Below are 15,233 nucleotides of genomic sequence, written 5' to 3'. Positions count from 1 at the left end.
ACATCAGGAAGTAGCATTAGCCACTCTAGCAAGGGTGGTGGAAAATTGTGTTTTGTTAAGACAGTACGCATATTTCCCATTTTTCCCCCCAACGGACATAAAGATATGGAGAAATCTGATGCCTTTCTAGCTAGAATGGAAGATGTTTTGTGTAGGAACTGGTTGCAGTAGGACACCAGTGTATTTTCGTCTGGACACAGCCTAGATGATAGTGGAGATCTAGCGCCCACTAGTGGTTGCTCAGGATAGCCTAGAACCTGTATAGGAATGGATGATGATAATGGAGATCTATCTGTTAGTTTTTTTTTGGGTAAGTCTCTAAGAGCTTTGCAAACCTGGATTGTACAATATTTGCCCATTATGATTTATTTTTGTATTTTTCAAGCTCTGTCAAGTTGGTTGTTCAAGTCTTGCCATAGATTTAAGTCAAAACTGTAACTAGGACACTCAGTGTCACGAATACCACCGAAGGTGGCTCCCCTTCCTGCTCGGGTGGCGCTCGGCGGTCGTCGTCGCCGGTCTATTAGCTTCCACTGAAGGTGGCTCCCCTTCCTGCTCGGGCGGCGCTCTGCGGTTTTCGTCGCCGGTCTACTAGCTGCCACTGAAGGTGGCTCCCCTTCCTGCTCGGGTGGCGCTCTGCGGTTTTCGTCGCCGGTCTACTAGCTGCCACCGATCCCTTTTTCCTTTTCATTTGTTTCTGTCTAATTGTTTACACCTGTTCCTTGGTGGGGTTTTGGGATGGGTGTTATTTAAGTTTGTTTTGCCTGCTGGTGTTTGTGCGGGCTTGTTGGTTGTTACGTTTGGTGATGTATCGTGTTTTGGTTTTGGGTTTTTCGCTGTCCAGTGTGCATCTAGGTTTTGGATTGGTTTAGCGCCAGTGTTTTGGGCATTCACCTCATGTTTTGGACCTGTTACGATTTGAAGGACATTAAAGAGTTTTCCCGTTCATTTCGCTCTCTGCATCTGACTCCTCACTCATTTCACTCACCCGTCGTTACACTCAGGAACATTCATTGTCGTCTTGGTATGTAACTCCAGTGTATATTTGGCCTTGTGTTTTAGGTTATTGTCCTGCTGAAAGGGGGATATGTCACCCAGTGTCTGCTGGAAAGCAGACTGAACCAGGTTTTCCTCTAAGATTTTGCCTGTGTTTAGCTCTATTCCTTTTCTTGTTTTTGTAAATAAGACCCCTTAATGATGACAAGCATACCCATAACATGATGCAGCCACCACCATTCTTGGTGCCAGAGCAGCAGCTACTCTTTCTGGTGTCCAGCAAAATTAAGGCAGTTTGTACAATTTTAAAACATTACAATACATTCACAGATTTCACAACACACTGTGTGCTCTCAGGCTGACGATGCTGGACCAATTGTGTGCTGCCCTATGGGACCCCAAATCACGGCCTCTCACGCATCTTCAAGATTCAAGATCTCTCACGCATCTTCACAAGGTCCTTTGCAGTTGTTCTGGGATTGATTTGTACTTTTTGAAACAAAGTACATTCATCTCTAGGAGACAGAACACGTCTCCTTCCTGAGCGGTATGACGGCTGCGTGGTCCCATGGTGTTTATACTTGCGTACTATTGTTTGTACAGATGAACATGGTACCTTCAGGCGTTTGGAAATTGCACCCAAGGATGAACCAGACTTGTGAATGTCCACAATTTTTTTCTGAGGTTTTGGCTGATTTCTTTTGATTTTCCCATGATGTCAAGCAAATAGGCACTGATTTTGAAGGTAGGCCATGAAATACATCCACAGGTACACCTCCAATTGAATCAAATGATGTCAATTAGCCTATCAAAAGCTTCCAAAGCCATGACATAATTTTCTGGAATTTTCCAAGCTGTTTAAAGGCACAGTTAACTTAATGTATGTAAACTTCTGACCCACTGGAATTGTGATACAGGGAAATATAGGTGAAATAATCTGTCTGTACACAATTGTTGGAAAAAATACTTGTGTCATGCACAAAGTAGATATCCTCACTGACTTGCCAAATCTATAGAAATCTGTGGAGTGGTTGAAAAAACTATTTTAATGACTCCAACCTAAGTGTATGTAAACTTCCGACTTCAACTGTATATGTAGGTAGAATTAATTAAAGTGACTATGCATAGATGACAACAGAGAGTGGCAGTGTTGGTGGGGGGGAGCAATGCAAATAGTCTGGGTAGCCATTTGATTAGATGTTCAGGAGTCTTATGGTTTGGGGGTAGAAGCTGTTTAGAAGTCTCTTGGACCTAGACTTGGCGCTCCGGTACCACTTGCCGTGTGGTAGCAGAGAGAACCGTATATGACTAGGGTGGCTGGAGTCTTTGACAATGTTTATGGCCTTCCTCTGACACCGCCTGGTATAGAGGTCCTTGATGGCAGGAAGCTTGGCCCCAGTGATGTACTGGGCAGTACGCACTACCCTCTGAAGTGCCTTGCTGTCAGAGGCCGAGCAATTGCCATACCAGGCAGTGATGCAACCAGTCGGGATGTAGATTTGTAGAACCTTTTGAGGTTCTGGGGACCCATGCCAAATCTTTTCAGTCTCCTGAGGGAGAATAGGTTTTGTCGTGCCCGCTTCACGACTGTCATGGTGTGCTTGGACCAAGTTAGTTTGTTGGTGATGTGGACACCAAGGAACTTGAATCTCTCAATTTGCTCCACTGCAGGCCCGTAGATGAAAATGTGGGCGTGCTCGGTCCTCTTTTTCCTGTAGTCCACAATCATCTCTAATGCTTGTGGGGTCAAAATGAGCAAATCAGAGAATACCATCATGACAGTCTCATCTTTCTATAGAGTGGTCATATTATTTCTCCAAACCGTTGGAACTGTACAGATGTTTTTTTTTAGAAAACAATGATTTTTGGGATGCCTCATGGTCTGACAAATGTGGAAGGCCTCCAAATGCGGATGGCCTCCAAATGCGGAAGGCCTCCAAATGCGGAAGGCCTCTATTGACGGATGTGGTATTTTGAGACACAGCCCATGCAAGAAACATCTCTAGCTTAAACAGACACATTCTGATTGGGATTTTTGTATTATGCTAATTAGATTGCCTCAGGGGCACCGTAGTTTTTGTTTTATTTTCATGATTTAAAAATACATGACCTAAGTACTTTATACCACTGCTAACAATACTTACAGTTTGCAATGATAGTACATTTTTTCACATCTAAATGAGTGATAACCTTTTATGAGACCATGTAGCTTGTCTATCGCAGTTTTAGTCTGTACTTACTGTTATTGACTGTAGACATTATGGCGAGTTCTGTAAGGGTAGTAGCTTGTCCAGAGAGGATGGAAAACTTTAGTGGAAAACTTATTGAAAACTCTTTGGCTTGACTGCCTGTGATGTCACCTTTAGACCAGGTGGGGGCATAAGAATGTGAGGAATTTTACAACACTTCTACAGATAGCTACTAGGATTACATTCTCTGCATGAATTAATTGAAGATGAAAAAAGGAAATCGTTTCTATTGTCTGACTCCGTGTTAACGTAGAACCATAGATAACTGGATTTTGATCTACTAAATATATGCCACCGAGTAGGATCCCTCTTATGGTAAAACAACAAACATTTTCGAATTAAATTATTAATGAAGTTTACCATTAGGTCTAAATCAAAATGTTGATAATTATGTACAAATTAACTTTATTGTCGACTTTTTTGGTGAACTGACATTATTGTCAGAAGTATGTCCCGCCCATTTAACCCTCACATTATTTTCCGCACCTTCATTGGTTTCACACAAGGAAGGCGTTGATATAATGAACCCTAGTCCATTTTGACTGGATAGCGTTACGTCACTCAAAACTGTTGCTTGGCAGCGTTACTTGGTGGTGTTGTCAAGCGGAGGGTTACTGTTGCTGCAATTAAAATTCCTGCCTTGGATGTGGACTATGGGTCCAGTTCATCACTTTACAAACACTGAGTGAGTAGCGTTTTTTTTGTCGTCCATTAGAAATACTGAGTAGGTAGGAAAATACCGTACGTTTAAGATGACGTGTTTTTATCAGCCGTTTTATTTAGGCATTTAGTGCGTAGTATCCCCTCTGTAGAGCACGTAGTTAGGTTACTCGATGCTGGATCTGTGTGGCTAGCAAGCTAACGTTAGATCAAGGGCATAATGTCAACCCCGTACTGTGTAACGTTAAGTGCAATGTTCTCGTGTTGGATTTTCTTGTTCTTTGTTTTCTTATGTTGTTTAGCTGTCTAGTATTGATATGATAGAGAGGTCTCTAGCTGCCTGACACCCAGTACACTAATATGTGTGGGTTAAAAAACATGCTCCTGCTAGCCTACTTGCATCACACACACACACACACACACACACACACACACACATAGAGGCTCTAACGGACCTTTTGAACACATTGATTTGAGTTATGGCTGAAATATTGTCTAGGTCTAGCCTGACTGGATATTTAACATGTAGCTTCATACAATTAACCTATAATCCAATTACTAATAGGCCTGCACTGCATAGGAGTAGGGTTTCCAGGTTTCATTACTAATAGGTCTGTACTGTATAGGAGTAGAGTTTCCCGGTTTCATTACTAATAGGTCTGTACTGTATAGGAGTAGGGTTTCCAGGTTTCATTACTAATAGGTCTGTACTGTATAGGAGTAGGGTTTCCAGGTTTCATTACTAATAGGTATGTACTGTATAGGAGTAGGGTTTCCAGGTTTCATTACTAATAGGTATGTACTGTATAGGAGTAGGGTTTCCAGGTTTCATTACTAATAGGTATGTACTGTATAGGAGTAGGGTTTCCAGGTTTCATTACTAATAGGGATGTACTGTATAGGAGTAGGGTTTCCAGGTTTCATTACTAATAGGGATGTACTGTATAGGAGTAGGGTTTCCAGGTTTCATTACTAATAGGTCTGTACTGTATAGGAGTAGGGTTTCCAGGTTTCATTACTAATAGGTATGTACTGTATAGGAGTAGGGTTTCCAGGTTTCATTACTAATAGGTATGTACTGTATAGGAGTAGGGTTTCCAGGTTTCATTACTAATAGGTCTGTACTGTATAGGAGTAGGGTTTCCAGGTTTCATTACTAATAGGTATGTACTGTATAGGAGTAGGGTTTCCAGGTTTCATTACTAATAGGTATGTACTGTATAGGAGTAGGGTTTCCCGGTTTCATTACTAATAGGTATGTACTGTATAGGAGTAGGGTTTCCAGGTTTCATTACTAATAGGTATGTACTGTATAGGAGTAGGGTTTCCAGGTTTCATTACTAATAGGTCTGTACTGTATAGGAGTAGGGTTTCCAGGTTTCATTACTAATAACTGTGTACTGTATAGGAGTAGGGTTTCCAGGTTTCATTACTAATAGGTCTGTACTGTATAGGAATAGGGTTTCCAGGTTTCATTACTAATAGGTATGTACTGTATAGGAGTAGGGTTTCCAGGTTTCATTACTAATAGGTATGTACTGTATAGGAGTAGGGTTTCCCGGTTTCATTACTAATAGGTATGTACTGTATAGGAGTAGGGTTTCCAGGTTTCATTACTAATAGGTATGTACTGTATAGGAGTAGGGTTTCCAGGTTTCATTACTAATAGGTCTGTACTGTATAGGAGTAGGGTTTCCAGGTTTCATTACTAATAGCTGTGTACTGTATAGGAGTAGGGTTTCCAGGTTTCATAACTAAAAGGTCTGTACTGTATAGGAATAGGGTTTCCAGGTTTCATTACTAATAGGTATGTACTGTATAGGAGTAGGGTTTCCAGGTTTCATTACTAATAGGTCTGTACTGTATAGGAGTAGGGTTTCCAGGTTTCATTACTAATAGGTCTGTACTGTATAGGAGTAGGGTTTCCAGGTTTCATTACTAATAGGTCTGTACTGTATAGGAGTAGGGTTTCCAGGTTTCATTACTAATAGGTATGTACTGTATAGGAGTAGGGTTTCCAGGTTTCATTACTAATAGGTCTGTACTGTATAGGAGTAGGGTATCCAGGTTTCATTACTAATAGCTGTGTACTGTATAGGAGTAGCCTACTTTGCTTGCTAGCTAGCCAACTACGGCTAACTCACAGTCACGTCAAACGTCAGAAAGAATAACTACAGTAGCTGCATTTGTTTAATTTGTTTTCTAGTGACATTTATTTGTATACATCCATAACGATGACCTAATGAGGCGTGATTTCACCTGGCGTAGAAAATGTACTCTCTCGTCAGGAAACTGTTGTTCAGAGGAGCTAGCCAACAACACAGCTAACACAATCATTTCAAACTGAAGCTGGAAAGACTACACACTAGCTGCACTTCGTTTCGTTTGACCTTTTTATCAATTTACATTTGTTTGTATATATCCATGTGCACTATCAGTCAAATGTTTGGACACACCTACTCATTCCAGGGGTTTTCTTTATTTATACTGTTTTCTACATTGTAGAATAATAGGGAAAAAACACATGGAATCATTTAGTAACCAAAACAGTGTTAAACAAATCCAAATATATTTGAGATTCTTCAAAGGAGCCACCCTTTGCCTTGATGACCGCTTTGCACACTCTTGGCCTTATTCTAAAGAAATACAAACAACGGTCAAAAAGACAGTGAACAATAACAGTAACAAGGCTGTATACAGTAGAGAGGCTGTATACTGTAGAGAGGCTGTATACAGTAGAGTGGCGCTTTATACAGTAGAGAGGCGCTGTATACAGTAGACAGGCGCTGTATACAGCAGAGAGGGACTGTATACAGTAGACAGGCGCTGTATACAGCAGAGAGGGACTGTATACAGTAGAGAGGCTGTATACTGTAGAGAGGCTGTATACTGTAGAGAGGCTGTATACAGTAGAGAGGCTGTATACAGTAGAGAGGCTGTATACAGTAGAGAGGCTGTATACAGTAGAGAGGCTGTATACAGTAGAGAGGCTGTATACAGTAGAGTGGCGCTGTATACAGTAGAGTGGCGCTGTATACAGTAGAGAGGCGCTGTATACAGTAGAGAGGCGCTGTATACAGTAGAGAGGCGCTGTATACAGTAGAGAGGCGCTGTATGCAGTAGAGGCGCTGTATGCAGTAGAGGCGCTGTATGCAGTAGAGGCGCTGTATGCAGTAGAGGCGCTGTATGCAGTAGAGGCGCTGTATGCAGTAGAGGCGCTGTATGCAGTAGAGGCGCTGTATGCAGTAGAGAGGCTACATACAGACACCGGTTAGTCTCAGGCTGATTGAGGTAGTATGTACATGTAGATATGGTTAAAGTGACTATGCATACAGTATATGATGAACAGAGAGTAGCAATAGCCTCGCTACTGTTATTTTATTGTTGCTCTTTAATTATTTGTTATTTTTCTTTTTTACTTCAGTTTATTTTAGTAAATACTTTCTTAACACAAATTTTTCTTAATTAAGGGCTTGTAAATAAGCATTTCACTGTAAGGTGAAACACCTTACAACACCTGTTGTATTTGGCACATGTGACATACAATTTGATTTGATTAAAAATGTTGCCAGCTGATTCATGATTTAGACTGGCTAAGAAACGCTGCCTGGCTGTCTGTCTTGTCCCGACTCCCGACACGTTAATTACTATGGGAAAGCTGGAGATCGAATTTGAATATTGAAACAACATTGCAAATGTCAGCGAGACAGACAGCAAAGTTGATACACATCTCCACTGTTAAACTAAATGTTAGTCTAAAGGAAATGTGAGATAATGTCTAGATGCTTTTTATAGTGGAGATCAAGTTTATAAATTGCCTGGCTGGGCTGATGAGACAGTGGATTGTGCAGTCAGATGGAACAGAGTAAATAGACATTTTAACATCATAGATTTAACCGGTGGTAAATTCTGGAATAGACATCGGCTGGAATGCGCTTTTAACCAATCAGCATTCAGGATTAGACCCACCCGTTGTATAATATAATAGGTCTCCTTGTTGTCATTGGCAACAATTGTTCCCTAATTTTCTTATATAATCCAGATGTTTATTTTCAGGAGCATATCTGTTTTTCTCTTGTAGTCTGTGTTCAGTAACACTGTGCTGCCAGCTGATTTGAAGGTGTTGAATTCCACTGACTCTGTCCATTACCACGCATGATTCATCCTGTTGTTGGAAACGAAATGAAGGCATGATCCTCTATACTGCTCACTGCATTCCTGTTCACATTGTGCAGCGGTTGCTGCTGAAACAAAAGAGGAAGGATCATCTGTGTGTTCAGCTGTTTGCAGAGCTTAGTTGTTCAGGAGATCAGCCACCACCTATAATCACCTGTAGCCTTCTGATCTGAGCCTGTCAGTTAGTGGAGAGAGAGGGAGCAGCAGAGTCATGTTGACTGTACTAGGATGCTGCCGGCCTGGTTTATTTTAGCTCTGGATTCTGCATACTGAACCCACAGCTATGTGGGAGATGAGGAGAGGAGGTGTTCATGAACAGTTAGCACTTAAAGGGATAGCTCACTCATAAAAGTTGGCCAGGTGTTTTCAGACCTAAAAAGTTAGCCTAATTATGTTCGATTCCTCTGCTCATTGTTGTGACTTCTTCTGTGTCCAGGTGAGGATGATCCGGTGAGGGAAAACCATTGAAAGGAGAATGTGTCGCGTCCTGAGGCCCACTGGTAGTCAACCCCTCCCAGGAGCCAGGAGACCAGCCCAGACCCCCCTCCTCTAGCTGGGACACCTCTCTGACCCCACCTTGGAGCTCACCCCAGCTGCCTTTTAACTTCATGAAGAACTCTGACGTTGGTGATGTTATGAATAAATTTGAAGTCCTTGGGATCGTAGGTGAAGGTAAGATCACTAGCTACGTTACTACCTTACCCACAGAATTGTTAGAAGGCCTCTGTATGTGTGTGTGCCGGCGCGCCTGCTTATGGTTATGGATCATGAAGCACTATAGAAATTACAGGTCGACCGATTAATTGGAATGGCCGATTAATTAGGGCCAATTTCAAGCCCAGGGAGGAGCGAGGAGAGGGACGGAAGCTATACTGTTACACTGGCAATACCAATGTGCATGTAAGAACATCCAATAGTCAAAGGTAAATTAAATACAAATGGTACAGAGGGAAATAGTCCTGTAATTCCTATAATAACTACAACCTAAAACTTCTTACCTGGGAATATTGAAGACTCATGTTAAAAGGAACCACCAGCTTTCATATGTTCTCATGTTCTGAGCAAGGAACTTAAACATTAGCTTTCTTACATAGCACATATTGCACTTTTACTTTCTTCTCCAAAACTTTGTTTTTGCATTATTTAAACCAAATTGAACATGTTTCATTATTTACTTGATGCTAAATTGATTTTATTGATGTATTATATTAAGTTAAAATAAGTGTTCATTCAGGATTGTTGTAATTGTCATTATTACAAATGAATAAATAAAAATCGGCCGAGGTATCGGCGTCGACCTCTAATAGAAATCAGAAAATTTTCGGACTAGGCTACATAATACTGGAACGAGATATTGTACCAGCCAGCCATGGTAACATGTCTTTCCCTCTCATGTTGTTGGTTTCCTGCGGTTTCAATGAGTAAAGTGTCAGACACTCTGCCCAGTCCCTTCCCCTGCCCCATCCCCTCGACCCAGCCCCATCCCCTCTACCCAGTCCCTTCCCCCGCCCCATCCCCTCAACCCAGCCCCATCCCCTTACCCAGTCCCTTCCCCCGCCCCATCCCCTTACCCAGTCCCTTCCCCAGCCCCATCCCCTCTACCCAGTCCCTGCCCCAGCCCCTCCCCAGCCCCATCCCCTCTACCCAGTCCCACCCCCTTACCCAGCCCCATCCCCTCTACCCAGTCCCTTCCCCCGCCCCATCCCCTCTACCCAGCCCCATCTCCTCTACCCAGTCCCTTCCCCCGCCCCATCCCCTCAACCCAGCCCCATCCCCTTACCCAGTCCCTTCCCCCGCCCCATCCCCTTACCCAGTCCCTTCCCCCGCCCCATCCCCTTACCCAGTCCCTTCCCCAGCCCCATCCCCTCTACCCAGTCCCTTCCCCAGCCCCATCCCCTCTACCCAGTCCCTGCCCCAGCCCCTCCCCAGCCCCATCCCCTCTACCCAGTCCCACCCCCTTACCCAGCCCCATCCCCTCTACCCATCCCCAGCCCCATCCCCTCTACCCAGTCCCACCCCCTTACCCAGCCCCATGCCCCAACCCCCTTACCCAGTCCCTTACCCAGTCCCTTCCCCAGCCCCATCCCCTCTACCAGGTCCCTTCACCCGCCCCATCCCCTCTAACCAGTCCCTTCCCCAGCCCCATCCCCTCTAACCAGTCCCTTCCCCAGCCCCATCCCCTCTAACCAGTCCCTTCCCCCGCCCCATCCCCTCTAACCAGTCCCTTCCCCATCCCCTCTACCCAGTCCCTTACCCAGTCCCTTCCCCATCCCCTCTACCCAGTCCCTTCCCCATCCCCTCTACCCAGTCCCTTCCCCAGCCCCATCCCCTCTACCCAGTCCCTTCCCCAGCCCCATCTCCTCTACCCAGTCCCTTCCCCAGCCCCATCTCCTCTACCCAGTCCCTTCCCCAGCCCCATCTCCTCTACCCAGTCCCTTCCCCAGCCCCATCTCCTCTACCCAGTCTCCTCCCCAGCCCCATCTCCTCTACCCAGTCCCCTCCCCAGCCCCATCTCCTCTACCCAGTCCCTTCCCCATCTCCTTACCCAGCCCCATCCCCACTACCCAGTCCCTTCCCTAGCCCCATCCCCTCTACCCAGTCCCTTCCCCTCTACTCAGTCCCCTCCCCAGCCCCATCCCCTCTACCCAGTCCCTTCCCCTCTACTCAGTCCCCTCCCCAGCCCCATCCTTTCTCTACCCAGTCCCTTTCCTGGCCCCATCCCCTCTTCCCAGTCCCTTCCCCCGCCCATCCCCTTTCCCAGCCCCATCCCCTCTACCCAGCCCCATCCCCTCTACCCAGTCCCTTCCCCAGCCCCGTCCCTTTCCCCTCTACCCAGTCCCTTTCCCCTCTACCCAGTCCCTTCCCCCGCCCCATCCCCTTACCCAGCTCCATCCCCTCTACCCAGCCCCATCCCCTCTACCCAGTCCCTTCCCCAGCCCCATCTCCTCTACCCAGTCCCTTCCCCAGCCCCATCTCCTCTACCCAGTCCCCTCCCCAGCCCCATCTCCTCTACCCAGTCCCTTCCCCATCTCCTTACCCAGCCCCATCCCCACTACCCAGTCCCTTCCCTAGCCCCATCCCCTCTACCCAGTCCCTTCCCCTCTACTCAGTCCCCTCCCCAGCCCCATCCCCTCTACCCAGTCCCTTCCCCTCTACTCAGTCCCCTCCCCAGCCCCATCCTTTCTCTACCCAGTCCCTTTCCCGGCCCCATCCCCTCTTCCCAGTCCCTTCCCAGCCCCATCCCCTCTACCCAGCCCCATCCCCTCTACCCAGTCCCTTCCCCAGCCCCGTCCCTTTCCCCTCTACCCAGTCCCTTTCCCCTCTACCCAGTCCCTTCCCCCGCCCCATCCCCTTACCCAGCTCCATCCCCTCTACCCAGCCCCATCCCCTCTACCCAGTCCCTTCCCCAGCCCCATCCCCTCTACCCAGCCTCTTCCTCAGCCCCATCCCCTACCCAGCCCCTCTCCCAACCCCATCCCCTCTACCCAGTCCCTTCCCCAGCCCCATCCCCTCTACCCAGTCCCCACCCCCTTACCCATCCCCTCTACCCAGTCCCTTACCCAGCCCCATCCCCTCTACCCAGTCCCACCCCCTTACCCATCCCCTCTAACCAGTCCCTCCCCCAGCCCCATCCCCTCTACCCAGTCCCGTCCCCAGCCCCATCTCTTTACCCAGCCCCATCCCCACTACCCAGTCCCTTCCCTAGCCTCATCCCCTCTACCCCAGTCCCTTCCCCTCTACTCAGTCCCCTCCCCAGCCCCATCCCCTCTACCCAGTCCCTTCCCCTCTACTCAGTCCCCTCCCCAGCCCCATCCTCTCTCTACCCAGCCCCATCCCCTTACCCAGCCCCATCCCCTCTACCCAGTCCCTTCCCCCGCCCCTTCCCCAGCCCCATCCCCTCTACCCAGTCTCTTCCCCTTCCCCTGCCCCATCCCCTCTACCCAGTCCCTTCCCCCGCCCCATCCCCTTCCCCAGCCCCATCCCCTTACCCAGCTCCATCCCTCTACCCAGCTCCATCCCCTCTACCCAGCCCCATCCCCTCTTCCCAGTCCCTGCCCCGGCCCCATCCCCTCTTCCCAGTCCCTGCCCCGGCCCCATCCCCTCTTCCCAGTCCTTCCCCCCGCCCCATCCCCTCTACCCAGCCCCATCCCCTCTACCCAGCCCCATCCCCTCTACCCAGCCCCATCCCCTCTACCCAGTCCCTTCCCCAGCCCCATCTCCTCTACCCAGTCCCTTCCCCAGCCCCATCTCCTCTAACCAGTCCCTACCCAGCCCCATCTCCTCTAACCAGTCCCTACCCAGCCCCATCCCCTCTACCCAGTCCCAGTCCCACCCCCCTCTAACCCATCCCCTCTACCCAGTCCCTTCCCCAGCCCTGTCCCCTCTACCAGCCCCCCCCAGCCCATCCCCTCTACCCAGTCCCTTCCCCTCTACCCAGCCCCATCCCCTCTACCCAGTCCCCCCCCAGCCCCATCCCCTCTACCAAGTCCCTTCCCCAGCCCATCCCCTATACCCAGTCCCTTCCCCAGCCCCATCCCCTATACCCAGTCCCTTCCCCAGCCCCATCCCCTCTACCCAGTCCCTTCCCCAACCCCGTCCCCTCTATCCAGTCCCTTCCCCAACCCCATCCCCTCTACCCTGTCCCTTACCCAGTCCCTTCCCCAGCCCATCCCCTCTACCCAGCCTCTTCCTCAGCCCCATCCCCTACCCAGCCCCTCTCCCAGCCCCATCCCCTCTACCCAGTCCCTTCCCCAGCCCCATCCCCTCTACCCAGTCCCACCCCCTTACCCATCCCCTCTACCCAGTCCCTTACCCAGCCCCAGCCCCCATCCCTCTACTACCCAGTCCCACCCCCTTACCCATCCCTCTAACCCAGTCCCACCCCTTACCATCCCCTCTACCCAGTCCCTCCCCCAGCCCCATCCCCTCTACCCAGTCCCGTCCCCAGCCCCATCTCTTTACCCAGCCCCATCCCCACTACCCAGTCCCTTCCCCAGCCCCATCGCCTCTAACCCAGTCCCTTCCCAGCCCCATCTCCTCTAACCAGTCCCTACCCAGGCCCCATCCCCCAGCCCCATCCCCTCTACCCCAGTCCCCAGTCCCACCCCCTCTACCCATCCCCTCTACCCAGTCCCTTCCCCAGCCCTGTCCCCTCTACCCAGCCCCCCCCCAGCCCATCCCCTCTACCCAGTCCCTTCCCCTTACCCAGCCCCATCCCCTCTACCCAGTCCATTTCCCAGCCCCATCTCCCAGCCCCATCCCCTCTACCCAGCCCCTACCCAGCCCCATCTCCTTACCCAGCCCCTCTCCCAGCCCCATCCCCTCTACCCAGTCCCTTCCCCAGCCCCATCCCCTCTACCCAGTCCCTTCCCCAGCCCCAGTCCCTCTACCCAGTCCCTTCCCCTCTACTCAGTCCCCTTCCCAGCCCCATCCTCTCTCTACCCAGTCCCTTCCCCAGCCCCATTCTCTCTCTACTACCCAGTCCCTTCCCCCCGCCCCAGCCTCATCCCCTCTACCAGTCCCATCCCCAGCCCCATCCCCTCTACCCAGTCCCTTCCCCAGCTCCGTCCCTCCCCCAGACCCGTCCCCTCCACCCAGTCCCCTCCCCAGCCCCGTCCCCTCCACCCAGTTCCTTCCCCAACCCAATCCCCTCTGCCCCATCCCCTTCCCCAACCCCATCCCCTCTGCCCCATCCCCTCTGCCCCATCCCCAACCCCAACCCCTCTACCAAGTCCCTTCCCCAGCCCCATCCCCTATACCCAGTCCCTTCCCCAGCCCCATCCCCTCTACCCAGTCCCTTCCCCAACCCCGTCCCCTCTATCCAGTCCCATCCTCTCTCTACCCAGTCCCTTCCCCAGCCCCATCCCCTCTACCCTGTCCCTTACCCAGTCCCTTCCCCAGCCCCATCCCCTCTACCCAGCCTCTTCCTCAGCCCCATCCCCTACCCAGCCCCTCTCCCAGCCCCATCCCCTCTACCCAGTCCCTTCCCCAGCCCCATCCCCTCTACCCAGTCCCACCCCCTTACCCATCCCCTCTACCCAGTCCCTTACCCAGCCCCAGCCCCATCCCCTCTACCCAGTCCCACCCCCTTACCCATCCCCTCTACCCAGTCCCCTCCCCCAGCCCCATCCCCTCTACCCAGTCCCGTCCCCAGCCCCATCTCTTTACCCAGCCCATCCCCACTACCCAGTCCCTTCCCTAGCCTCATCCCCTCTAGCCCAGTCCCTTCCCCTCTACTCAGTCCCCTCCCCAGCCCCATCCCCTCTACCCAGTCCCTTCGCCCCTCTACTCAGTCCCCTCCCCAGCCCCATCCTCTCTCATACCCAGCCCCATCCCCTTACCCAGCCCCATCCCCTCTACCCAGTCCCTTCCCCCGCCCTTCCCCAGCCCCATCCCCTCTACCCAGTCCCTTCCCCTTCCCCTGCTCCATCCCCTCTACCCAGTCCCTGCCCCATCCCCTCTACCCAGTCCCTTCCCCTGCCCCATCCCCTCTACGGCCAGTCCCTTCCCCTGCCCCATCCCCTCTAACCAGTCCCTTACCCAGTCCCTTCCCCTCTAACCAGTCCCTTACCCAGTCCCTTCCCCTCTACCCAGTCCCTTCCCCAACCCCATCCCCTCTACCCAGTCCCAGCCCCATCCCTCTCCAGTCCCTTCCCCATCCCCTCTACCCAGTCCCTTCCCTTCTACCCAGTCCCTTCCCCAGCCCCATCCCCTCTAACCCAGCCCCATCCCCTCTACTCCCAGCCCCATCTCCTCTACCCAGTCCCTTCGCCAGCCACATCACCTCTACCCAGTCCCTTCCCCAGCCCCATCTCCTCTACCCAGTCCCATCCCCTCTACCCAGTCCCTTACCCAGCCCCTTCCCCTCTACCAGTCCCTCTACCAGTCCCTCACCCAGCCCCATCCCCTCTACCCAGTCCCTGCCCCAGCCCCTCTCCCAGCCCATCCCTCTACCAGTCCCTTCCCCAGCCCCATCTTCTCTACCCCATTCCCTTCCCCAGCCCATCCCCTCTACCCAGTCCCTTCCCCAGTCCCCATCTTCTCTACCCAGTCCCTTCCCCAGCCCCATCCCCTCTACCCTCGTACCGCGTCCCTTCCCCAGCCCCATCCCCTCTACCCAGTCCCACCCCCTTACCCAGCCCCATCTTCTCT

At 50.7% G+C, this 15,233-nt stretch overlaps 1 protein-coding gene across 5 annotated transcripts in view; it reads left to right on the top strand.

Moving 5' to 3' along the window:
• The first annotated feature begins 3,829 nt into the window (after nt 1-3,829).
• LOC109884074 (cyclin-dependent kinase-like 5) overlaps nt 3,830-15,233 on the top strand; it is a 238,138-nt gene continuing 226,734 nt past the window's right edge. For all 5 annotated transcript variants that reach the window (XR_004209619.1, XM_031822239.1, XM_031822238.1 and 2 more), the window contains exons 1-2: nt 3,830-3,930; nt 8,518-8,753. Coding sequence is in view for 4 of the 5 variants with exons in the window: in XM_031822239.1 (XP_031678099.1) it covers nt 8,690-8,753 (64 nt within the window). In the remaining variant the exon portion in view is untranslated. The remainder of the gene's footprint in view (nt 3,931-8,517; nt 8,754-15,233) is intronic.

Source organism: Oncorhynchus kisutch, linkage group LG4 (genome assembly GCF_002021735.2).
Source record: "Oncorhynchus kisutch isolate 150728-3 linkage group LG4, Okis_V2, whole genome shotgun sequence".
NCBI classification, from domain to species: Eukaryota; Metazoa; Chordata; class Actinopteri; order Salmoniformes; family Salmonidae; genus Oncorhynchus; species Oncorhynchus kisutch.
Note: the sequence above shows the minus strand (reverse complement) of the source record. Positions and strands in the feature narration are given on the sequence as shown.